Source organism: Lonchura striata, chromosome 3 (genome assembly GCF_046129695.1).
Source record: "Lonchura striata isolate bLonStr1 chromosome 3, bLonStr1.mat, whole genome shotgun sequence".
Taxonomy (NCBI): Eukaryota; Metazoa; Chordata; class Aves; order Passeriformes; family Estrildidae; genus Lonchura; species Lonchura striata.
This window is the reverse complement of record NC_134605.1, coordinates 85,240,701-85,267,246: the sequence shown is the minus strand read 5'-3', so window position 1 is coordinate 85,267,246 and position 26,546 is coordinate 85,240,701. Positions and strand designations below refer to the sequence as shown.

Below are 26,546 nucleotides of genomic sequence, written 5' to 3'. Positions count from 1 at the left end.
TCAGTAATATTTGTACACTTAGATATAAAGACAATACGGTTCCCTAAAGTACTACTTCAGTAATTTATGAGTTCTTTGAAACCCCAGAAATAGTTTTCTTTTCTTCACTACATTTCTTCACTACATTTAGTGGTAAGAAGCCTTCATAATAATACTTAAGATGTAAAAATCCTCTTTGTATACTAAATGCATTACTTACTGGAAGTCCACGAGCACCTGGCTGTCCTGGCTCCCCCTTTAAAGGATAAAAATTGAGTTTTTAAGAGGCGTTAGCATCAAGTTTTGTAAACAATATACAGGAAGATATTCTCTCACCTTTTGGAGGATATCATTTAGTAGATATAGTCTGCATGTATTATTTAATTCATTAATGCTGTGCTGGTTTCAGTTGGTGGAAAGGAAAGACTTTCTCAGTATTAAAAAGATACAGCCTCTGGCTGTATTCCCCCACCCCCTAAAACTCAAACATGCTTGTTACTCTGACTTCTGATTTATATTTCATTTGTTTAATTTATGATGAAACCAGGTTTCACTGAGCTGGTTCACGCTGCAGATTATGGTGGCACAATTGCAATACAAGATGGAAAGGGCCTCAACTTTATTGAAGATGCTCAACCTTAATGTCAACAATGTAATGCCAGCCACCATTCCTTACTGCTGGCTGTGAGAATGGAACCTTCTTCATGCTGTTTGAAAAGGGCCCAGTACATGTGTATCCCATAGGTATGTCAGGATTGTAAGACAGGCAGCAGCATCTTATTAGTCACATAGAGACAAACAAAAATGCTGCTTTGAAAAAATGCATCATTCCATTAATAATTTTGTTCCTACCTTCTGTCCTTTTGGTCCTGGGGCTCCACGTGAGCCATCAGGTCCTGTGAATCCCTTTGGAAGTGAGTTATACAATGTTAATTCAAGGGTTATGTGTTTTTCTTAATCACAACAAAAACCATTATGTAACATAGAAAAACAAGACTATTAAATTAAATTAGTAACTGCAGAAGCCTTGCAATCCAAATATTTATTTACATGTACAGATAGAACTGCACAAGTTCAAAGTGCTAGCTTCTAGTGACAAGCATCAGTGCTGTATCTTCAACAATTACATCACAATTAAATAAAGCAAGTAATTAAATCTCTCTCTTAAAAGGAGATTGATGAATTTATTTCATAGCTAAGGTTAAAAACAAAAATTGTCAGTGTTGTCCATTTCCAATAAAAGTTTCATTGACAACAGCAACATAAAACAAAAACCCAGAAAGCTGCCATGCTGGACTTCAATTTACCCTTTGAACTTGTCTATTTGGCTAAAATTATAAACTAACCATGGTATTATAACCAGGAATTCATTTGGATTTCTTATTTTTCCTTTTGTTTCCAATTTTATAGTCATCTTATATGGTTTAGAAATTTCCTGATATCCTGAAGAGTTTTTGTTTTACATTTATCTATTAGTTTTATTTTTTTGGTACACTTCCACGTTTTTGGTATGCTTCCAGCAATTCAATGTTCACACAATTGTTCCAACAATTTGATTTTGAAAGCTTACACGATCATTACAAGCAATTACTGTACAGTACCTTTTTACAGTCTATTAAACCTGACATTGAAATAATTTTTCAAATAAAATGCAATTTAAAAAGTCAGAACTTCCTCACCAATTAAACACAGAAGGTATTATAAATCTAAAACACCAATTAAAGTTTGAATGCACAGTGGAAGTAAAATAAGGTCTCCTTTTTTTTCTTCAGGTGAAAATAAAAAAGGTTCAGTATTTCAAAGGACTGTCCTCTAGCATTACATTTTCACTCATCACCTAATATGAGGGAATATACAAGTGTGAACAGATGCCAAAAGCTGAGCTGAGTTTAATGTGTTCTGTTTCATGTGATTGTGTTCCCGTTAATTTTGGCAAGGAAAATAAAATTATGCCTTAAGTGAAAATTGTGAGGCAATGACTTCTAAAGATCTGCTTATAGGGGTTGTGGGCCTGTATTTTTTTAGGAAGATGTGAAGTGGTATGAGATGTCATTCACAAAGCCCATTTCCTCTTACAATTTGAACAGTTTAATTAAAGACTCTTCCAGCTCCATGTCCACTAAATCTCTTCCCAAAAGCAAATTAAATATTAACATCTTACAGCATTGCAACCTTAAATATATACTAGGCTTTCTCATTTATATAATTTGCAATACCCTCTAACACAGTTTTATGGTATATAACATTTGTTTATGATATCTTAAATTTTTAAAGTTTTAAAAGCTTTTGTAAATTAAATATAAGCTTGTCTACCTCTTGGCATAACATCTAAGTACTAATGCAACAATTTTGCTTCATAACAAGAAGTGCTTTTTAACAGCACTCTCAAGAGAGAGAAATATGAAGTGTCCAAAAAATGTTTGAAGGCATTTTTATAGCCACAAATTTATTCAAGAGGTATGACCTAACAGGCCATCAACACTAGATAATGTTGAAAATTCAGTCTTCTCTATTATTTTTGACAGGATAGGAAGATGCATCAGCTGATCTTCCTCATGCCCTCGCAGCTCTGCCCTTCGACCAGAGGTGGCTTCCAGAGGCCACAGCATGAGTCCCACTGCCCAGTGCCTTCTCCAGGGCCAGGTGACAGCACTGACAGTCCTCATGCTTTATTTATTTATTCTTGAAGAAAACAAATAGACGGAAATTATAAAAAATCAAGTGTACTCACATCAGCTCCCGGCTCTCCAGGTAACCCAGGGGATCCTGGTTTGCCTGCATCCCCGTCTGGACCCTTCAGGATTTAAATGGACAGTTAAGCAGGTTTCACAGAGGGAAGCAGAAACAAAACTCAAAATTTCTTCTCTAGCAGAAGCAAATGAAAAGTAGCTGAAATCACTTACCGGTGGACCAGGGGGGCCCTTTGGGCCTCTCTCCCCCTACCAAGATATGAAAAAGAAGGTATTAGAATGGTCAGAACCTTTTATGGTCCTTCATGGAAATAACTGATTTACAGATTATCAGAAATAATCCTGAACTCTTATTGTAGAAAATAAATATTAAATCAACATAATTTCTATAACAGAAATCATCAGAGAAACTTCTGATGGTAATCAAGGGAACATATGTAGTGGCTTCTATCAGGGATAATGCCACAAATCCTTATCATAATTTAGTATGAGTGGGCATCACTATGTAATCCCTTTTGAGATTAGATTTATAAAACCCTTACACCCCATTAATGGCAGATAAACACAGCATATGATCCTGATTACACAAAATAAATAATCCTGAGTTTTCTATGCCAAAAATAATCTGAAAATCTGCTTCCCTCACTCACTCCAGCCTACTACAGAGCATGAGACCCATCAATTCCTTCATGTATCTGCAGCCAAATTCAAACTCCTGAAGATCATAGGCTGTCAGATAATGCAGATACAGCTCAAAGCATTTCCTACTTCCTAAGCAGGGCATGGGAAACACTTACATCAATGCCATCAATACCGGGAACTCCTGGTGGCCCTGGTGGACCTGGGGGGCCTGGCGGACCAGGGGGGCCTCTCTGACAAGGAGTAAAAAGAAGGAGCAATTAGAGCCTGGCAAACCATGGAGCCATTCTGAGAGGACCAGCACATTTGGAGGCTATGGGCTAGTCAGGAGGCCACAGCTGTGACAAGGACCTGCATTCTCACCCCATGTATATCATAGGCCCTATATCATGTTTTGACTGCCACTATGAGGACTGGCAACACTGCCCTCACCAAAGAAATGGGGAAGGTGCTAAACCCTCCTCCCTGGGCCCAGCCACCCTCCGGTGCCCACAATGCTGCCAGAGCCAGGTGGGCTCCACTCCCCATGCAGCAAGATCTGAATGCCCCACGGCAATGACAGGGTGGCAGAAATGTAAGTATCTTTGCGAATCCAACACGGAAAATCACTATACTAATTACTCTTTCTGCCAACACAAGGAGACAGTTTTCCTTAGAGTTCATACTAGCAAAGAAAATTTAAAACACCCCTGCTTCACTGACGGGCTCAGCAGTTTCCCCTGGCTCCTCGGGATTGCATTAACATCTACAGAGGCACTTTCTCAAAGCGCCGGGCTCCCGCGGGGAGGTAGCAGGCGCCGCAGCCTGTGGAAACTCAGGGAAAGGCAGCTGCAGGTCTCCGTGCCTATAATGGGGGGCTCTGTTCTCCTTGGAGTGAGCTCTGCCCGTGGCCCCACAACGGGGCTCTGTGAGCAGGAGGCTGCCCCGGGCCCTGAGCCTGGTCCCTTGGTTCCCACAGCGCTGCTTCTCTGGACATATTTCCTCCGCACAGCAGAATTCCCAGAAATATTCCGTCCGGCGGCAACTGCATGTGGAGCCCAAGCCCCGCCGGTGTTACCTGTTCTGTGCCCGCCTGGCAGGCGCGCAGGTACCACTGCCCTGCGCTCAGTTCGCATCCGCAGCGTCACCCGCAGCTGCTGGGGGGACACGGGACAAGCACCCTCGGCGGGTGTGCGCCAGGGCACGGCAGAGCAGCCTTCGTCCCTCTGCACCAGCACCCCGAGCTCCGTCCGCTCCCTCACACTTACCTCGATTCCCGTCTGGGTAACCTGCGAGGGAAGAAACATCAAAAACAGTAAAGCAGAGCCAAAGTCAGAACAAACTTACTTGAGCCAGGACGAGGCAAAGCGCCTGCAGGAAAAGCCCCAGGGGCAGGAGGCGCCGGGCCATGGATGGAGGGAGCAGCCTGAGGCTGCCGGGGCGGGCGGGCGGAAGGTGAGCGCGGCCGGAGCCCCTCCCGGCTGCGGCCCGGCCCCGGGCAGGGTCGCGGGGATTGGAGGAAGGCTGGCGGCCGGGCAGGCGAGGACGGAGTGCCAGCAGCGCCTTAACCCTTTGTCCTGCTGCTGCCGGGTCGGACACCGACCCCGCCGGCCCCGCCAGCCCCCCGCCGCCGGGCTCCTGTGCGGCGGCGATGCCGGGGGCGGCCGCGACAGCCCCTCCGGCTGCCGGGCACAGCCCCTTCGCCCGCCGGGCACAGCCCCTCCCCGCCGGGCACAGCCCCTCCGGCTGCCGGGCACAGCCCCGCAGCCTGCCCGGCACAGCCCCTCCCCGCCCGGCACAGCCCCGCACCCTGCCCGGCACAGCCCCTCCGCCCGCCCGGCACAGCCCCTCCCCGCCGGGCACAGCCCCTCCGCCCCCCCGGCACAGCCCCTCCGCCTGCCCGGCACAGCCCCGCACCCTGCCCGGCACAGCCCCTCCGCCCGCCCGGCACAGCCCCTCCCCGCCGGGCACAGCCCCTCCGCCCGCCGGGCACAGCTCCTCCGGCTGCCCGGCACAGCCCCTCCGCCCCCCCGGCACAGCCCCTCCGCCTGCCCGGCACAGCCCCTCCGGCTGCCCGGCACAGCCCCTCCGGCTGCCGGGCACAGCCCCTCCGCCCGCCGGGCACAGCTCCTCCGCCCGCCCGGCACAGCCCCTCCGCCCGCCGGGCACAGCCCCGCAGCCCGCCCGGCACAGCCCCTCCGCCCGCCCGGCACAGCCCCGCAGCCTGCCCGGCACAGCCGCCCGCCAGCAGCGGGGCAGACAGCAAGTCACGGAGGGGTTAAAATGAGGCGGTTGCTGCTGCTGCTGCTCTGGAGGGTTGGATTTCTAAAAGCACCGAATATCGGCAGGTATGGTAAAAAAGAGCATCACCGGCCAGGCAGGGGGAAAAAAAATGAGACTCCCGTGGGCTGCAGCGGCAGACGGAACAGGATGGCGCAGGACAGCACAGCACAGGGCAGGTCTCTCACCCGAGCCGGCAGCTCGCCGCAGCCTTCGCGCTGGGGTCGTAGGGGGTCGCAGTGGATCACCATCCACTGGATCTCGAACTGGCAAAGGAGAAAAGATCATATTAATTCGGGTCAATGGTCGCTCTGTCCGAATGTGTAAGAAGTGGAATACTAGCACACTATGCAGAGGATTAAACGCTAGGTATTTAATGCCAATAGCTACAGGTGGAACAGTGCTTTGTCCTGCATTCCCCCACCCCTAACTGTGGAGGTCTTTTAAAGAGGGGTCATAAACCAGCCGACGTGCTGCCACTCTTGAAATCCTCTTTATCACATCTCTACTGTCCTGTTTGCAGTCAACTCAGTTTCCAGAGTGCTGAGACTGGAACACAACAGGAGTGCCCTTGTTTCTTTTACCTGTTAATTGACACCACCATCTCTGAGCCAATTCTTTGCCTCCTTTATCCACTTGTTATTTTCAAGCCATCATAATAGTAGCCAATTGAGTGCCATAATATACATATGAAAGAACTAATTCTAATTTAATACTACAAGGCAGCCATACAATACCAACAGCCCAAACAGGAGTAAGTTGTCAACAGTATCCTCACACTAAATCCGAAACACAGCTCTGTACCAGCTATGAAAAGAAGAAAGCTAACTCTGCCTTGAGGCTATATAAAACAAAAGTTGAAACCTCTCAACTTTTTTAGAAAACTAAAAATTAAACTCTTCTGGTGGAAAAGTAGTAAAAGATGTGACTGGCTTCCCATTGATTTGGGAGAGGTGAGATAAGGGCAAATATGTTCTAGCCTTGCTGTCAAGGTATCTTTTCCCTTGCCAGTATTTCACAATGATCTTGTTGGTTATGTTAAGATGATTTAAAGGATGCCATTATTTTGAAGACATCTCATGTAGGTGTTCTACCAATATCAATAGACAGTGTTATTAAGGATTAAGTACAGTCATAAAGTTTTCAGAAATGAACCTCAAGTAATTTAGGGGTAATCATAAAGCAAAGGTATTAAAATGTAACCTTTTAAACTCAAAGGTGATGTGCTGGTTTTGCCTGAGGTAGAGTTTATTTTCATGGTAGCTGGTATGGAGCTGTGTTTTGGATTTGTGCTGGGAGCAGAGTTGATAGCACAGGGATGATTTTGTTATTGCTAAGCAGTGCTTGGACAGAGTCAAGGCTTTTTCTGCCTTTGACCCCACCCCATCAGCAAGGAGGCTGGGAGTGCAGAGGGACTTGGGAGGGGACACAGCCAGGATAGCTGATCCCACTGATCCCATACGACATCGCGCTCAGAACATAAAGTTGGGAGAAGAAGGAAAGGGCAGGGGGAGGTTGAAGTGATGCTCCTTTTTCTTCCCAAGTCACTGTTACATGTGATGGAGCCCTGCTTTCCTGGAGATGACTGAACACCTGCCTCCCATTGGAAAGTGGTGAATTAATTCCTCATTTTGCTTTGGCTGTGTGCATGGCTTGAGCTTTACCTATTAAAGTGTCTTTACTTCAATCCACAAGTTTCCTTACTTTTACTTTCTCAGTTCTCATCTCACCATGGAGTAGAGTGAGCAAGTGGCTGTGTGGGGCTTTGTTGCTATCTGGAGTTAAACTACAAAGAATGTTTAAGACCCATAGGTCAGTATTCCTGACATACATTTGTCAGGATTCCTATAGGATTTCTGTTTCCTCTTCATTTCTTAGTCAGCACAGATATAATTAACTGTGTCTGGTTGTTCACTGTTTTGTCACCTTAAATTCTACAGAAATTTCTGCAAATGCCCACCATCTTTGCACATCTCAATATCAGCCATGTAATTCAGCTGTCTTATTAGTGTTTTAGTTGAGAGAAGTGAAGGTTAGATAAAATGCAAATGAGACCTAAATATGTAGGGTAGTATTTTCAGTATAAAGTCAGTCACAGGGATGCATTTAGCAGTTCAATAGGGACTACTGCTGGCTTGGTGATGATCCAGGGGAAGTCACCCCTCCTGGGGAAGTACAACTCAGCTAAGCAATTTTTCATGTGAAGATTTTCTACGATACCTTGTCAAGGACATCTATGTTTCTTCCAAGATAGGTCTGCTGTCAACATTTGTACATATATCAAGTGACCAAGAATAAATTACATATATTTAAATGCATCTCATTCCAGAGCTATTTTAAACATGTTTTATCCATTTTTTGACATCTCTGAAATAGGTTTTTAGAGCTTCTTTCTCCTTGCATCTTTTTTTAAAACCTTTGAACATTACAGTCAGTTCCGGTGTTATTTGGCTTTCCATAGCTAAGGTTCAGCCTTCTGAATGTGAAATTTCACAGGGTGAAAAAAAACAAGATATGACTTTTTACAGTACACATACACAATCTGTTCTATGGTGTAAATTAATCCCTGTTAAACAAATATTGACAAGCAGCTTCCTCTTAGATAATTCAAGTCATGTAGTGGATAATTCAAGTCATGTAGTGGATAATTCAAGTCATGTAGCTTCCCTGAGCTAGTTAGCAGCATTAAATGTCAATTAAATTATGACCAAGATTCCCTTCTAGCAAAGTGTTTAATATTGATTATGAAAAAGACATGGTAATGCCTCTGAAATCACAGGAATTAAGGCAATTATATCATCTCACAGAAGTTATAATTTGAGCAGTAAGAAATTAATCCCCTTACCTTCCTATAAAAAACATGTAATTTAGAGATTAAATTCCTTTTCAGTTTTGAAATTATGTTAATCTTATCTTGCTTAGAGTTTATAATGGATTACATTAATTACTTTTAGATAAAAAGGTAAAACTTTAAGATATTTTATATTAAAAAAAAAATGCAGCTGTGAATCTGTGTAAAAATTTGTCCACTATAAAGCATTCCAGATATCCTGGAATAAATCTTTGTAAAGGCTGAAAGGCAAGATGCAGTTTCTAATGGAACTGTGTCTATTATTCTCCTAGGCACTCATAGTAATAACAAGCAATAAAGAATCCCTTTTAAAATTATATGTGTTACAGTGCACCTCTGAGAAGTTGACCTATTCTGCAAGATAAACAGGGCCCTCACCAGAATGCTGCAAAAAAAGAATAGGAAACACACAATTTATGTCCTTTTAAAATTCTACGACTGGAAGTAATATACTTTAACAATGCCTGGGAGTAAATTAAAGGCTGTGCCTAGGGCATATTAAATAACCAAGACTGCTGAGATATTTAAACTTACATTCAAGTAAGTTAAAGACTAGAATAGCCCCAAACATATATTTATTTAGTCAATTTAAAGAGAAATAAAGTACACAGGCTAAACCAGAAATTTCTGCAATATAAATAGACATTTAAAAATTATTAGTCCATCTGACCATGTAATTTCTTTATCATCATTTCAGAGGATATGGGCTTCCTAAATCTTCATTATTGTAATATCAAGTAGAACCACTACCATCGCCTTTTTGGGCTTCCCAGCACAGGCTATGCAACTCAGTAAAATAAGTCCTAAGTCAGTTCTGTCTAAAATAAAGTGTAATTTTAGACATCCAAACTCATTTTAAGAATATGGTGTCATGCTGACTTTCTGTCTTCCCTGATGATTTGTTCCAGTGCTTCATTATTCTTTTGGTCAAGATGCATGCATCATACTCATTTTAAAGCCTAACTCATGCAAATATTTTACTTTTTTCATAAAATATATTTCATACAACCAAATCTTCCCAGAAACACACTAAAGCAATAAAAAATATTTTGCATTATAAATGGAAAGTTATAAAAATTATTTAATTCAATTTTGTTCTTTCATCCTTAAAGGAGGTTGTCCTATAATTACCATAGATCCACACTGGTGCCTAAAGATGTACAGTCTTAAACACAGGCAAGGCAGAACATAATGACAGACACTTCCCCACCAAATGCCTGAAGAGCCCTGGGTGACCAATGCTGCTCATTTTTATACCTTGCTGAAAAGAAAAAGTCTCTGCAAAATGCAGGCTGGAGAGGAAAGAGGATAAGATTCCAAATTGCTCTTCTGCTTTTCTTCACTCTTTAATCCTGGCCAAAGGTCAGTCAAAGTACCAACAGAAGGACAAGGTGACCTTGGTACCACATCTCTCTCCTCATTTGTCAGCTGCCATTGGGAATCGCTACTTCAAGAGGCAAAGGAACCCTGCTAGTTTTTAAAGGGATGACTCTATGTCTAACTTGAGGTCAGTTTGCTCTAGCACTGAATACCAGGTGCTGTAAAATTATTAATACTGATAGATTTATCTGCACGTAATCTATCTTTCTGAAGAGGAAAACAGTATTGGCATAGAATTTTTTTCATCCTACTAACATGCATAGAATATATCTAATGTGTAATGTTTTCATCATCCCATCTATCCATTCATCCATCAGTATTGCTCCGAGCAGTTAGCAAAGCTAAGATACATATGTTAATTTGTAATATTCTAATTTCCACACTATCAGCTCCAGTTGATTATTTTTATTTACATTTTCAAAGACTAGCTCTTGCTTTCAACAGAATTAGTATAACTTTTCAACTATTTAAATTTCGTCATCCACATTGATAACAGCATGTTAGATAGATCCCTTCAGACACATGGGGCAGCTTTCTGCTGGCATTCTCATGTAAAATTGATTTCAATCCAGTACAATACAGCAACTAAACATACAGAGGTGATGAAATATTCTTTTCTTGTAATGTCTTCCCTTTCGGATTTACACAACACTGGTTAACCTGTGTCCACATTTTTTTGCAAACAGTGTGAAATATAGTTTAAAGTTGTCTCACTTCACTCTTCTACTTCAGAGTTGTAACAATACAGGGATGTCTAGGAATTTTCATTATTGAAATTTAGACATAATCTTGGTCATCTCTTAACTTACAAGGTAGAAGTACAAAATTTTTAAAAAATACAGCTAGTACTTACCTACCAAGGACTTATTTTCTGCAATTTCTGCTTTCAGAAATAATTTAAACATGCATTCCACAAAACAAAGCCCCGTATTTAATGTAAAACACTTTTTGAATAAATAAAAGATTTTGAAACTTACCGGAACTGAAATTTGAGGGTTATTTTTAAGTTTACCAAGCACAGCAAAGCCATCAGTGTTGATTTTCCCTTTCGGTTTTATGTTTAAGGACTCTATTTTAATACAGTCAATAAAAAGCGTGACACTGTTTGCTTCCACAATTATCATAAGCTTGTGCCATTGGGAGTCAAACAAGAAAGGCAAATGTAAAAATGATGCTGTTTGGTGTCTTCCATCTGCTCCTTTATAAGAAAACTCAACGCTTTTCATTTGACCATTGAGATTCACTCCAACTTGTTCTTTTCCTGAAGAATCCTGAATCTGCCAAATAGTCCAGTATTTCTGAAGTGTGGCCCCAGTCATCCGAAAGGTAGTTAGAAAGGAATATTCATCAGGCAATCCGTTGGAATATATGGCACTGTGTAGGATCAAAATACAGTACATTTGTTCTGTATTTGCTCTGAAAAGCTCCACATATCACCACAGAGTAATGAGAAACCTTTACTCAGTGGTACCATATCTCAACCGTTCATGTACCAGTGCACTTCTGCATGCTGAGCCCCAGAACAAGGTTTTGCTAATGGCAAAAGAACTGGTTCAGAAGTGTGGGTTCTTCCAATGTTTTACAATTTTTATGATAACCCTTTCTAAGAATAATGGATGGAGCAACAACTAACTCCTCTTCAGATACAGAAAGTATATCCTACAGTTGTCCTATTTCCCACTATTAGACTTACAAAGTTGGTCAGCATAGTATGACTTTACAATGACCAGGGAGAAAGTGCAGATCTGATTTGAAGACATAAGAATGTCTTTTGCAAAAGCATTTTCTTGTTCAGACTGCCAATAACCCTTTTGTTAACATATAAGCTATCACTTCAGCAGAAATCATTGACAAATATATGGTCAGAGCCCACACTCAAAGTGTATTATGTCCTGTTACATTCAACCACAAGACTACAAGTAGCAGGGAACAGATTTGACACATATAAAACATTTCATACTTAAGCAACTCCTATAAGGTGGGCTTTGGAAATAAAAAACAGGTAGCACTGGCTTGTCACAGTGCAAAACATTTTTTATTTCAAATGTATCACTGAATCTAATACAATATTTAAGAAGTAGGCCTTTCCATAATTATTCTATGGATCATAAAATGCTAGTTTCATATCCAGTCAGCATCAATACATTTTTTGCCATCTAAGAATAAGTTTTTGCCATTTAAGAATAAGTTTAAATAAATTTATTAAGCATGAAGATATGCATAGCCATTTTGTCCCAGCTTTCATTAGGCTAACTTCTCAAACAAATAGACGTCTTGAACAAAGATGATTTTTGAGTGGCAGATCAATCCTATCTCAGCAGCTATTTAAATAGGATTAGTGAATCTCAGGATCTAGGCTTTGAAGGGGGAAAAAAAAAGAAAAAAAAAAACTGTCAGCTCTCATTCTATATGCATGATGACTAATGATTTAGAAAGAGAGTACTTGCAGAAGCAATCTCCCTAGTTTGTAGTTCCAAGCTGTAGTGCAGCTGTGCTCCAGCAGGCAGCGGCACAGCCTCAGCAGATTTCAGCGAGGGCACGGCAGCCTGGCAGCGGCTGCAGCTTCATCTTAAATAAAGTACCCGCCCTGCTGATGGTTCTCCCCTTCCCCAGGAGCCTTTGCATACACTTGAGAGCTGGCTTTAAGGAAGGGGAATGTTTCGCTGGAAAGTTTAGCTCCTTATATAAGGTGTGGAGATATACAAAGTTGGAAGGGGGGGTTCTTTGCCAGTATCTTTAATCTGTATGTGCTTTGCTATAAATTGTGTCTCTTGACTGAGGATGAAGTCCTGCCCCACCTGGTTTTGTTTGATAGGATTTTATCTAATTCGTTGTGTTCTGTCATAATTTATTTTCAGTTTGCATCTTGCCCTCTCAGAAGCAAATGTCAGCTTGTGGATATTGTAGCTTTCCTTCGGTTTCAAGCACTTTGCAGTGTTTACTGTACCCTTGTGTTAGATTTCTGGCCTACACAATAAGCATATATATTCTCTTCTGCTCCAGGAAGATAATTCTTCTCCCTATTCAGACATACCTTCACTCTTATTAAGTTTATGATCCAGTTTAGCACATCCTTTATGGCTCTTTGTGTCCTTTCTCTATAATGTCTCTTTTAAAAGTATTTCAGTCTCCTCTACTGCTAAAACCTCAGCTCAGCTGGGAGATTTATCTCTTCAGTTGCTGAATCTCATTTGTTTTTGCAGAAGAGCTGCTTTTTCTACTACCACACTGAAGGTGGTATTAGGTAATCTTTAAATAGCCTCCTTGTGACATTGAGCTTTCTCTGTTAAGTTCAGTGACTCCAGGGTGGCTGATACACTGAGCCTAAAAGCAGCAGTACTAATCCCAGATCTTCTGTGAAGGGGTTTTCAGCATTTCCTTGCACTGCTAAGTTCTGTTGTCATGGCAATACTCATTAAACTGTCACATACATTCTTATCCAACCTCAGCTGACACAACTATACTGCCAAAAAAAAAAAAAAACCAAAAGAACAAAAGAAACAAAAAACCCTAGTACGTGAACATACTTTTTGATTAGAAGATTGTTTATACCAGATTGGCAAATGAATTCTTTGCACCATATTCAGCTATAGACTTAGTATTTTTCAAGACATTATATGGGTTATCCCTTTTTCAGACTTTAAAATAGGAAAGAAATATGTTCACTTTCTCAGAAGATATGCAAAGAGAAATAATGTAAGAACTTCTGACATTGGTAAGAGAAAACTAGATTTTAAGAAATGCATATCAAACTCTAAAGATAAAAATTCAGTGTACAAACATGGAAAAGTATTCCCATTTTTAAAAAACATTAATAACCAATCAGAAGAACTGCTGCCTTTAGACTAAAGACTCAGTATCAGTAGCATGACTCAACACAGTTAAGCATGACCCATCACCAGAAAGGTACTCTGCAGGGGACTCTTACTGTAAGATTTGTACCTATAATTCTACAAGAAAAGCAGAGACATATTCTCATCTCAGCTACTCCAACAGTAATGATCCTTTAGTGGTTTAATTGTATTTCAGAACATATTCCTTTCAAAGCCTGTAATCCTTATATAGGCAAAACCCTTCCAAAGTCAGCAACTGAAAATGCTAAATATTTGGAAACCATGGCAAATTTAGCATGATATTTAAATAAACAAATGTAGAGAAGCTATTCCTCCTTCTCACTGCCAAGTGAAGAGTGAAGGACGCTGTAACTTTATTGAACAGCTGATAGTTCTATGAGCACTCAAATTCTTCAAGGAAATTATTTTTAACATAGTTGTTTCCAATTCCACTGATTTATGGAAAAGAACCAATCAATTTTAAATTTAGCTTCAGGTAAATGAGCCAAGAAAGAATTTATATGGAAACATATTTGAAGGCCAAAATCCAGATTTATTTCTGACCTATTTCCTATTCACTTAAAATTGTTAAGGATATAAGCCATCAGACCTTTTTATTTAATTTAGGGTTTTTTTTCTTCAGTTTGTAAGAAAGTATTCCAGTCCTACTTTCCTTGTATACTTGTACTATTATTAACTGCTTTCGTTGTTTTATGAATACAAGGTTAGGTCATTTTTTTTTTTTTTTTATCAGATATTCAACTATTTGTCTAAATTTTTAAAGTATTGGAGGGTGGGAAGATTGAAACATTTGTAGTTCATCTAGGGGAACTTCTTAAATATGACTATTTCTTTTAAATCTTTTTAATAAATACCTAAGACTTTCACTAATCATGTATTTTGAATACTTACCAGGAAGGTTTATTTGAGATTTCAAAGCTAAGTTCTACCCAGGCTTCAATACAACCAAGGTAAGTCATCTGACAATGGTGAGGAAAGCTCTGACCCATCCCCCTGACCCAAGGATTCACCAAGAGCAGAAGACTATGTTAAAAGCTCAACTATATACCTATTCAGGTTCTACAGAGTAACTTTGTTTAATACACTTGGGTTGTTTGAGTTAATTTCTTAGGTGAGCTCCATTGCTCACTGACTTAACTTAGTCCTTGCTAAATAAAGATTTTAGAAATCTTAGCACAGCCCACTGGAGGTGGCAGTGGAAATTACTGTGGCCATTCTCATGATAATGCAGTACCATGTGCCCAGGGTTGAGGGTTCTTTCAGTCAACAAGTGGAGACATGAAACACTTGTGTCTGGAGCTGCCTAGAAACACAGCTGACCTGGCACACACCGCCTGGCAGCAACTGAACAAGCAATAACAATAAAACTTAGCTCAGCACTTTTAAAAGCATCTGTCCTAAGTCATTAACCAGAAGCCATTTTTTAGGACTCATTACCCTCAGCTGATCTTTATTCTTCAGAAACTCCCATGGCTGAGCTAATTAATTCTCTTATGACCTAATTAACTTCCTAGCTGCATTTTGTCTTTTCTATTTCAGCATCATCATCAGTGTCTGAGTGGAATAGCTTACTCACAATGTGAAAGGAAAAACACCTGAAGAACTTTGGTGGCTCAATGTAGAAAACCCAGACCTTTGAGCACATGCACTTGAGGAGCACTGCTTCACAGAAAAGCAATATCCCCAAAGGAAAAAAAGGTCAGAACATCAGCCTTTGAAATTCTCTGGATATTTCAAGTTTACTGCTAAAGCTTTACAAAATTCCTCCCTGTTTTTTTTTTGGAGTTTTGCATGTGTGTGTGTGTGACGACAGTTGCATTTGTGAAGTCAAAGGTTTAAGATTTCATACAATGCACAAAGATAATTAGCCTTTTTCCTACATATAAAAAAAACCGTATTTCTTTGTGCAAATTTTTTTTTAAGATTTCAATTAAAAATAAACACAATTGTTATCTAAATAAACAGGATTAATTTTGTACTTACTAACTGGTGGACGCTTACAACATGTACACAGATTAAATTGAAAAACTATGGGTTCACCATGTCCAGTGAAAACAGCTATATGTCGTGGCAGTTCCACACAAAGTTAGTCCACCATTATTATTACACCACACCATTACATGGAGAATACTGTATTGATACTTCAGCAGATTTTACTCTAGAAGAAACATTTATGTAAATTTATTTGATGAAGGGAGAAGCTAAGTTATGATTTGTGTGCAATCATTTCTATTCATTTTGGGATATACTTCTGGGCAAGTACACAGAGGAGCAAAAAGACCAAGCTACAACTTAGTAGCATTTTAAGGAAGCTCTGTGAGTTTTTCAAAGCATAAGCTATAGCTACATCAGAGACTGATGCTGAGCCATGCCCATCCAATTGAGCTCTCATTCCCATACGATATAGCCACTCTAAAGGGCTCTTTTGCCCTAGTATAATCATCACGTATTAGCCTAAAAAATTATTTCCCTGTTGCAAGCATGTTTGATGAAGACCCCCTCCCCAGTGCTCCCATGGCACTCGGGCTATATCAGCCATGCAGGCCGGGAAAGCCATGCTGGCCATTTTTCCCAAACTCGCTGTATTTTTTCCTCCCCCTATCCCTGGATACAGCAGGAGCGCACAGGCCGGAGGGTGACCCCCTGGGGGTGAGCTTCAGCACCGCGGGCAGGGACAGCTCCGGGAGCCGGGCCGGGCGCCTTCCCTTCCCTTCCCTTCCCTTCCCTTCCCTTCCCTTCCCTTCCCTTCCCTTCCCTTCCCTTCCCTTCCCTTCCCTTCCCTTCCCTTCCCTTCCCTTCCCTTCCCTTCCCTTCCCTTCCCTTCCCTTCCCTTCCCTTCCCTTCCCTTCCCTTCCCTTCCCTTCCCTTCCCTTCCCTTCCCTTCCCTCCCACTGAGAGGGCCGGGCTGTAAAGCAGCTCTGGAGCAGCGCAGCCAGCTCGGACTCTGTGACAGAGGAGCAGCACACTGAGGCACTGGAGTAGGGCTGGGGCTCAAACCTTAAATCCATTTCCTGGGCCCATGACCCCAATGGCAGGAGTCAGCTCAGATGCTCTAGTAAGGCAGTCAACATAAATTTGTTCAGGGGTAATTTGTGTATATCAAGCACATATTTCACTAGAACCATGTATAGCAATAATTCTAAACGCTCTTAAAAGTGAAAATATTGCTGCTTTTATCTGAGAATCTCGTTTTTAGAGAAGTGATGATCCCATTTGCTGTCTGTGACTGGATTCACACTCATACACCAGCAGTCCTGATTTGTGTCTGGGATTGAAAGTAGGTGTGTAACCAAACACTTAAGCTCTAAAGAAGCTTAATCTGGTGGCTATGAAGGTAGGAGCCAGGGAGGATTGCAGCAAGAAAAGTTGTCAGTGATAGGTGGAGTAAGACAGAAACTCTTCACAATCCAATTATTCCTAGCTGAAACAGTAGTCCAGTTAATGGTCTTGTCACTTAAATGCTAAGTTGAGGCATTCTTAATTACATAAGGTGCTGGAACAGAATCCAGAATTGAAGACTTCCAGACTAAATTTGGCAAAGACATCTCTACCCTGCTGTACTGTCTCTATTCCTCACCAGCATCAGGTCTGGCCTGTAAAGCACAAACACAATTAGATCCCAAAATCCTGACTTCTATCACAAATTCACTGTAACATGCTAAATAATAATTTTCAACTTTTATAGATTAGGTGACCATAAACCAGGAACATTCATGTACCTGTTACCTAAAGCAAACACACAATGGAAAAGAACCTTAGCTCAGAATCAGTGAGTTGTTATCCTACCACGTCTCTGCAATCCTCACATGCTCAGAAAGATCCCCTCATGTCAATATTTTAAGAAAATTTTTTTCCCTCTCCTCCTGTTACATTTTCTTTGCCTCCCTATTTCAAATCATCAGCAACTTCTGACATTACTTTCTAGAGGTGAAATCCCTTAGCATCAGCAAATCTTAAATTAGGTGATCTAGCTGGTGGGAGATCTACCACTTAAAGAATAAAATTGCAAAATATCTAGATATTAAAGCCAAACAAGGAAGGCATTACCTGGTTGGTATCCTGAAGTCTACATTGGGTCCCAATTTATAAGCTACTTGTAGAGAAGTGGATCCCACAACTCTCTCAATAATTCCTTGGGAAGCAGCTTTTTCTATTTGAAACTGAGAAATCAGGTCAAAGCCTGCAAGGAAAAAAAGATACATATCCATAATGTAACTTTCATTTTAATTTGAGAATTGTGCTGTCACAGAGCTGAATATAACCTGATATATTGTTTGAACAGCAGACTTTTCATTAAAAAGTCAGAGTGCTACTTGCCTGGTAGGTCATCTTGGCCAATCCTGATTGTTGGGCAGATATCAATTCTGTGACTGGCACCCAGAATAGCTGGTAGTCCTGCAAAAAAGGTGAATTTGCTAAGCATGTGCCTGCACATTGCCACAGATCACCTTACAGAATCAACTGAAGTAACTGTCAGATTATTATGAATTTAAAAGAGCTATAAATAATAATAATTAGGGTACATAATAATTTAAACTGTACTCAGTAAAGTAAGAGGTATAAGAAAATAATAACCTTTTTCTAGAGAACTCTAAATTAAAAACAGTAACTTGATATGCTATCTGATTTTTTTCAAGCCTTTAAATTAGAGTATTATAATAATTCTTCTCTTGCAGAGCTGTTGAGAAATAGCAACAGTTTAAGAAGGACTGCTGTGTAAGGAGGATTTGGGTGACTTTTTGTGGTTCAAGCAAACTTAAAAAAAAAAAAAAAAGGCCAGTTACCTAAGTCAACAGTCTCCCTACTCCCAAGGAAACTTAAACAAACCTCATGCCAACTAAATAAGTTGTTGTGAATCAGTTGGCATCTTTTCCATTCTCTCTGGTATTCCAAGCTTTCCCACTTTTCTCTGTGCCAGATTTGATCAGAAAATGAACATTCATGAAATGCAAGGTGGTGGCAACAAGACTTTACAGCCCTTTTTTTGTTTACCCAAATGAGAATGTAGAAGAAATTTGCTAGAGGAAACTAAATCTAAAAATCCAATTTTTCAGAATATTATTTGTCAAAAAATCTTGTCATGACCATAAGACCTAGAAGATACCCAGAATTAAGAAAGGAGTAAGGAAAAAGAAGCATTTATTTGAAGAGTTTAAGACCCATGTACAAGTCTAGTACCAAGTCAATCTGAAAAAAGTTAGCAGAGTGTGGGTAGGGAAGAATGAAGCGTGGAAGTTGGAAGGAGAAGCATTTCTAACCTACAGAGAGCCTCTTGTGTGCTGCAAAGGCTCAACCCTAAATGTGGTTTTCCTTCTGACAACATAGGCTTAAAGAGAACATTCAGGTTGACACGTTACACCTTAGAAAAGACCTCATTCTATATTCTTTGATGACACACATGGCTGACATCCAACCATTTACATTTTATGCCCAGCAAATAAAATAGAACTAGTTTATTGCCACATTAGCAGAATATCTAACTAAAAGCACTGAAAGACAGGGAAGGTTTGTGTCCTGTATTTACCATCTACATCCACATTTTAATCCTTACCTTAAAAGTACATCTAATACCAAATTTAAAGCAACACACAGAGCTCTTGCTTTTTTCCTGTTTTTCATTTATATCCTTCTATCCATTCATCCATACATCAGTGCACATAGACAGCTCTCACTTTGTCTGATGGCTAGTTACAGAGGATTTTAGTTTTGAATAAACACAGAATAATTCTTTTGACATTCAAAATTACACAAAGATAAAATGTAGATAAAATCTGTCTCCTTACTTGATTGGTGCTGGATGGTGGCTGAGATGAATGACCACAGAAAACTACACAGGTAAAAGAAAGCTGTAATTTTCCTGTAAACAGAAAGAAAACTTCAGTATGAATCTGTAGTTTCTGACAGGTTCTGTTATTAAATTTCTCCTCCAAGCCATGCATGTTAAACATGTAAAATACCACCTAAGGATCTGCTAACAGATTTGACAAGACAATTTCTTTGGCAAGATAATTTCTTTACATGACAATGTTTGATTTTTGTCTTATAATAAAACATGTCAATAAAGCTCTTTCTATTGTAGTCCACTCATATAATGCTGGCAAGGACAGCTTTCACAGTTCTAATCTCTTATTTACAGATGTCTCTAAATCCCACTTGTTCTCTTACCAGTGGCTTTTCATCTTCCCTGCTGGATTTCTTCACTTCTCTCATGTGAATACGCAGGGTATATCGTCACACTGCCTGCTTCCCTCTCATTAGTCCCACAGATGAGTGCAGCAGTGGGTGCAGACGGCAGCTCCTGCCCCACCAGGACCCTGCAGAGAGGGAGGTGCAGGCTGCTGGGCTGGTTTTAATCTTTCCAAGGGAAGGAGGTGGAGGCTGGACAGACGTGTATGTCCCAGTGGGCTTTGAGGGCGGACCTCTGGAGCCAGCTGAATATAAAGAAGCTAAGAGTGCAACTTAAAGTCTGCTTCTTTCACCAGCACAAGGGCAGGGAGATTCAGAAAATGAGTTCAGCAAAGCCAGTCTCTGAATGGTGGGATCTGCTGTTCAGCCAGGCAGAGGAAGGAATTACATGTACCAGGAGGTGTGAGGAAACTAGTGGCCCTGATATGGTGTTAAGAATAAAAGCTCTGAGCAGAAGCAAATCCCTGTCTTATAAAGAAGTTATTTCCATTTCTCACTGATTTACTCATCAGGTGACCTCAGGAGAAGCCTGTCTAGTAACCTCCAAGGCATACGCATAGGCATTGTTAAGCAGACTCCTGTTCTGTTGTCATTGATAAAGCACTCCCTTTCCAAAGAGACTATTACATATGCTCGGACACACAAAGATATTTACTCATATTTGTTCACCCAGATACAAAAAGAGAGAGAGAAACTAAAATCTGTATGTATGCAAAGATCAAGGAAAAGATAATAAAAAGCCAGAAGGTCCTCATAGGAACCACAGTCAAAATTCATATATGTATGGAAAAGTATGCTAGGTTGTTCTTATACATCACATTTCTAAGGTTTCATCTTCTCTAGACTACTGATATTCTGGTTAATAACACCTTAAATTTCCAGATCTTTCAAAGTGTGGACTATAGGAAATGCAATAATCTCTGCTATATGATAAGTGTCCAGAGAAATAACTGGGTAATGAACTATCCCCTCCATCCCAATCTGCTGTAAATCACATTCTCAGTATTGGTAATTTCAATGTTATTGTGGTTACAGTTTTAAATCCATTGTTAGAAAGGGTGGGACTTGATCACACACATGAACAGTTTGCCATGAATATCTAATTTTCATGTCTAAGGCAGTGAAGTTTTTCACCTTTCAAGAGAAAGATACACCCAGGGATCCTTATGGTCCAGCATGATTGAGAACATTACATATCAGTACCAGAACTGTCACATGAAACCTCTGTCAATTCAAAACCAAAAAAGGTGAAATATCAGTTTTATCTCACAAGAAATTTGCCCAAATCACCACACACCCGAATGCCTTACTTCCCCATGCAGATATTTCCATTATGGCATCCAATGGTACCCATAGGGCCTGAAAGGAGCTGGAGGAAGAGCAGTACATGCAAGTCACTTGAAACTATAACAAAGGGGAACATGGCATGTGAAGGAACAACAGAGAGCACCCAGGACTTCAAAAGAATACCAGAAGCTTTGTGAAGGAATGGAAAAGAATCAGGTGCCAAACCATCTCTTTTCTTGACTATACGCTGTGGCATTTCCTTTGCCTTTGAGACTGCTTAGTATTGCAAATTTATTTGAGGCAGTATTTAGGAAGAAAAATTAGTAGCACCTTACAGTAAGTTAGCAATATTTTTTGGTACATGGCATGAAGATGTCTGCCATCCATTGTGTCTGGGGTAATTCACACCCCCATCATCCTCTCCTAGAGAGGGAATCTTGTTCAGAGAAATTCAGAGAACATATACTCTGTTTCTGGGCAATCTATAATGTAATTTTGCTTGCATTTCATTGCAGCAATTCTCAAGGGTGGAACTCCTTTTATATCTGGAGTATTTTCCCAATACAAGATCTTCAAAAGACATTTGTACTGAAATAAAAATATGGAAGACATTATGTAACTAAGCTGGGAAAAGATATTTACTATTCTGTTTGTGGGCAAAAGAAATATTATTTAAAAGACTAATAGTCTCTGGTTGCCCTGTGTGCATTTTGATGTCTTCATCTTGAAGGAAAACCCACAATATTTGATTAAATTCTGGATTAGATGTTCTGCTAATAATTATCACATCACCTTGAAAGAGCCAGAAAAATATTAACTGACAGACTAGTGGTAGCAGACTTAATAGCCCCATGATCTAGCCATATTATTCCCATTTCAAGAAAATGTAAACTGGGATAGATGGAGTATGTACCTTATATATCTTGCTGCCACAGAGACAGTTCCCATTCAACTAACATCACGTCTAGCTCATCTGACTATTTTGATGCCACTCTACATCACTTCATAATTTTCTCTTCTTATGAATTGGGCCAGTATAGCTTTTTCAGAAAACCTCAGTGCATAGTGATTGCTGTTTAGACACTTACTCAGGGATTCATTTAATTAATTTAATTCATTTAATTAATCCACATTAATTAAACAGTAGGTACTGTGTTCAAATACTAACTCCTGAAAATAAGCTATGTAGGAATGTCATCTCCTCGCATGTGGAGGTGTGCTTGCACACCTGATTTCACATATATATTTCTCAAATATATGATTCCATATTTGTTCCATACTCCTGCACTTCTGTGTAGCTTGAGTTGGAGAACAGGTATTCACACAGCTGCCTCTGAGAATGTGGCTGGAGACAAATAGCAAATGTGTGGACCCGGCTTCTCTTGCAGATATAAAGGTTGCTCTCTGTGATGAAAAGGTTTGCAGCAAGGTGGCTGCAGTTGGAATTTCAGAACGTGCAATCCAGCAAAAATAAAAAAAAATAAAAAAAAACAACTAAAGGCACAATTTAGAGAAGACCACATGGCAGAGAAGGAGGTTTCTCAGCTCAAGCTTGGATTTATAGCATTTTGGGATTTAAGAGTTAAGGTAACTTGGACCTGGGACTGATCTCATTGACATCAGGGGCAAAACTTGCACTGACTTAAGCGCCTTTTAATTAAACCAACAACAAATAATTAAACCAGCTTCTTCAAGTGTAGGGTAATTGAATTGACAGCAAAACTATAATCCTTGTCAGGTTCCAACACATCATTGGAATTTAACAAATAATCTATTATCCAATAAATTCTTACATTCATCATAAAAATGTACTTTTCTGTCCAAAATTTTATGAATTTTGGCAAGGAAAGAAAAACAGCTTTTCTTTCCAAGCTGTCAGATGCCATTTTGCATAAAGACCAGTTTCTTTCTAGTAGAGGTCACTCAAAGAAACCTGGAAATTCTTGGGACCAGATTCGCATGTCCTCAGCACAATTCTCTTTACAGGTGAATCTCACTGCAATGGCACTGCAGCCAATTTGTGAACAACTAGGCTGTCCAATGTATTCTACAAAATTCAACAAATCCCTCAGGAGTGTTCGTGGAGCACAAATAGAGATGGTCTCTATATGAAGCCAGACAAACTTCTACCTTAGCTCTATGTCCCCTTGCCATAATAATTCTTTCTGTGAATGAAGCTTGCAGTTCCCATTACCTCTGGATGAAAGTCTATATTGTAGCATCATTCCTATTCTTATTTCTTTCTAGGTCAGAAGATTTGTACGTTGTCTCCAGGGGAGTCAGACAGCAATTATCCCCAAATTTTACAGTCAATGTTTCAGATTATCCTAAATACAGGAGAATTTATTTTCTAGTGGAAAAGCAGAGAAAGAGAAAGAGAAAAGCTAAACAGATTTCAAGTGTAACTATGCTAATATTGCCACGAACACTGTTGTATTTCAGCAGATTATGACTCTGACCTCACTTGACATACATCTGTGTCCATCTACTCATCACACCCATTCTCAAAAACTAAAATAAGATCAGAAATGAGCTCTGCTGCTATTTATTAATTTGTTGGTTATAAAGTGTAGGGAAATTTTTCTCATTTATAATAGCAAATACTATCACCAATATCTGGATCCAAATTTAATGTAACTAAAAACAAACATTTTACCTATGAACATTGGTTCATAGGTAAAAACACTCATAAAAATAAAATTAGTGTATGGTTACTTGGGACAGAAACCAGGCTTTCTCTCCACCTCTCTGCCTGCTTTCCCTGGCCAGACTCAGCATCCTGCCTCCTATCCTGAGCCAAATCAGGCTCCAGCTGCCTGGACCCAAGGATGGGACAGGTTCCCCCCATCCAGAAAGCAGAGGATGAGAGATCCTGAAAGGGTAGGAAAGGAAAGATATGCATATATGGCTACTTGGTTACACAAAATAGCAAATTCTATGGCATGAATTCTGATTTTTGATGCATAAGGGGGAAAAAAAAAGCTATTTCACACTGTTGATGACCATGAGGATTCTGTAAGATTTTTTTTCTAAAATGGCAAAGTTCTCAGATTTTTCCAAAGTAATTTCAGGATTTTCACACATCAGGGCATCACTATATAGTTTCATGCATATTTAAGAACTACCTGAGATGGGGACAGTAGGGTGCATTGTTCATTTTGAAATGAAAGCTGTGATTCAACGAAGTGTGGTATTAAGACCACAGAAAACTGGCACACACAGACCTCTGTATTGAATTGATGAAATCTAGAATATATATTTTCATCTTCAAGACATGTTCTGTATCACATATTAAAAATTTCTATTTTCTCTCTTACGAGAAATATAAAGGACATAAATATATAACAATAACATAATAATTAATACTTGAAGTATAATATTTATAAGCTTGTAAGTATTTAAATCTCTATAATTAAGGTCTGCAATTTCATTGCATTGATTTTGCTTTCCCAAATACACCTGGTTATTGACCTCAGCAGAGATACTGAGATACAAAAAATGTTCTGGACAGGAATTCATTGAGAAAAAACTAACCACAAAATTTTTTTAACATTATTCCTTTTGTTTTCTCCCAGTGAACCCAACATTATGCCACAACGGGAACAGTGTGCTGCCAAAATGAAAATCACAAAGGAGAAATCAAAAGGCAAATCTCATGATAATTTTCAAAGCAGAGGAAATCTTATTAGTGAGGTCCCACAGAGACATGTACAAAAGCCTGTGTCATTCAAAAGATTCATAAATGTGATCTGGAAGGCAGGTATATAATGGGGCGGTAACATCTGCAGATAAAGGAAGTTACCTGAGCAATAAAAATGAAAATTTGAAATTTACCCAAGCAATAAAAATTGAGCAGGCAGTGTGCCCTTGTATCCAGGAGGATCAGGTATCCTGAGGTGCATCAGGAGGAGTATGGCCAATAGGTCCAGGGAGGTGATCATCCCCCTCTGCTCTGCCATAGTGAGGCCACAGCTGGAGTATTGTGCTCAATTCTGGTCTACACTGTTCAAGAAAAACAAGGAGCTACTGGAAAAGATCCACTGGAGGGCCATAAAAGCAATAGGGAGTCTGGAGTGTCTCTCTTATGAGAAGAGACTGCAGGAGCTGGACCTGTTTAGTCTAAAGATATGAAGAGAGAGAGGGGATTTCATTGATACATTTATACAGCTCAAATGCAGGTGCCAAGAAGCTGGTACCAGACTTTCCAATGGTGCCCAATTACAGGTATAGAAAAAGTGGCCATAAACCAAAACACAAGGTCCACCTCAACTTGAGGAAGAAGTTATTTAGTTATTTACATTGAGGGTGGCACAGCACTGAACAGGCTGCCCAGGGAGGTTGTGGAGTGTCCCCCCCTGGAGACATTTAAAACCCATTCAGATGTGTTCCTGTGTCACCTGCTCCAGGTGAACCTGCCTTGGCAAGGGTGTTGGACCAGATGATCTCCAGACATCCCTTTCAACCCTAACAGTTCTGTGATTCTGTAGTTCTGTGGTTCTGTAATTCAGTGAAGGCTGATGGTATAAATTGTTGGAAGTTCTCAAAATACCTAGTGAGCTTTTCACAAAATAGCAGATGAAATTCCATATAAATAAAGAAGAAATAATAGTCAGTGAACAAGTAGTCCTAAATTTATGATGCCTTCTATTGTTCTAGAAAGTTATGTGTCAGCTGTGATAGGCAGAGCTATGAAAGCATGCCTTAGTGCTCAGTAGTGGGCAAAAAGCACATTGTATATTAGGAGAAATTAGGAAAACAATAGTGAACAAAACAGAAACCGTCAAACTGCTGTGGCACAAACTGTGGTCAGCAGGGATGATCAAAGGTTTGAACTGGTTTCAGTAGGGAAAACAATTAAATGGATGAGGATTCTTTAAGCCTAAAAAAATGAGATCTAATGAAGTCTAAAAACCATAGGAAAGTGAGTAAAGGACAGTTATCACTCTCTTGCAGAACAAGGACTAAATTTACCAAAAAGAGATGGAAGTCAGAAGTTTTAAAACAAGAAACAAACAGCACTTCCCCATACCACTCATAGGTGAGGGGTGGGATTCTTTTCTGCCACGTTTAGTATTCACCACTGAAAATGCTAAAATTTTATGGGATCAAAAAGAGATACTGGCTGGGAAACACATGGTAGAGAAGTGTTCCTATGTACATGTGCTACATTTACTTGTTTCTCTAGGCATCCACTCTTGCCTTGACCAGAAGAATTATACTGGACCAGATGGACCTTTGATCTGATATGATAGCTGTTCTTCCCTTTTAATATTTAAACAATTTGGAATACTGAAAATTCAAAAGGGAAAGACTGCCCTTGTAATGCCAGAACACATTTGAGATAACTTAGACATAGTAGTACTCTTTTAAAAAAGTCAAGCATGGTCTGAGAAGGAAAGGAATATTTTACTTATGTTTCCT

The 26,546-nt window shown here is 40.1% G+C and overlaps 1 protein-coding gene across 1 annotated transcript in view; it reads right to left on the bottom strand.

The window, feature by feature from the left end:
• The window catches only part of COL9A1 (collagen type IX alpha 1 chain), a 62,001-nt gene extending 42,046 nt beyond the window's left edge, over positions 1 to 19,955 (bottom strand). Inside the window, exons 1-12 of the mRNA XM_021530152.3 lie at positions 19,818 to 19,955; positions 19,436 to 19,509; positions 17,970 to 18,047; positions 17,700 to 17,832; positions 10,776 to 11,172; positions 5,756 to 5,833; positions 4,556 to 4,576; positions 3,467 to 3,541; positions 2,883 to 2,918; positions 2,711 to 2,773; positions 832 to 885; positions 200 to 235 (exon numbers count right to left, since the gene is read on the bottom strand). Of these exons, the coding sequence (XP_021385827.2) occupies positions 200 to 235; positions 832 to 885; positions 2,711 to 2,773; positions 2,883 to 2,918; positions 3,467 to 3,541; positions 4,556 to 4,576; positions 5,756 to 5,833; positions 10,776 to 11,172; positions 17,700 to 17,832; positions 17,970 to 18,047; positions 19,436 to 19,509; positions 19,818 to 19,831 (1,059 nt within the window). The 5' untranslated portion in view covers positions 19,832 to 19,955. The remainder of the gene's footprint in view (positions 1 to 199; positions 236 to 831; positions 886 to 2,710; positions 2,774 to 2,882; positions 2,919 to 3,466; positions 3,542 to 4,555; positions 4,577 to 5,755; positions 5,834 to 10,775; positions 11,173 to 17,699; positions 17,833 to 17,969; positions 18,048 to 19,435; positions 19,510 to 19,817) is intronic.
• Between the last annotated feature and the right edge of the window lie 6,591 nt (positions 19,956 to 26,546).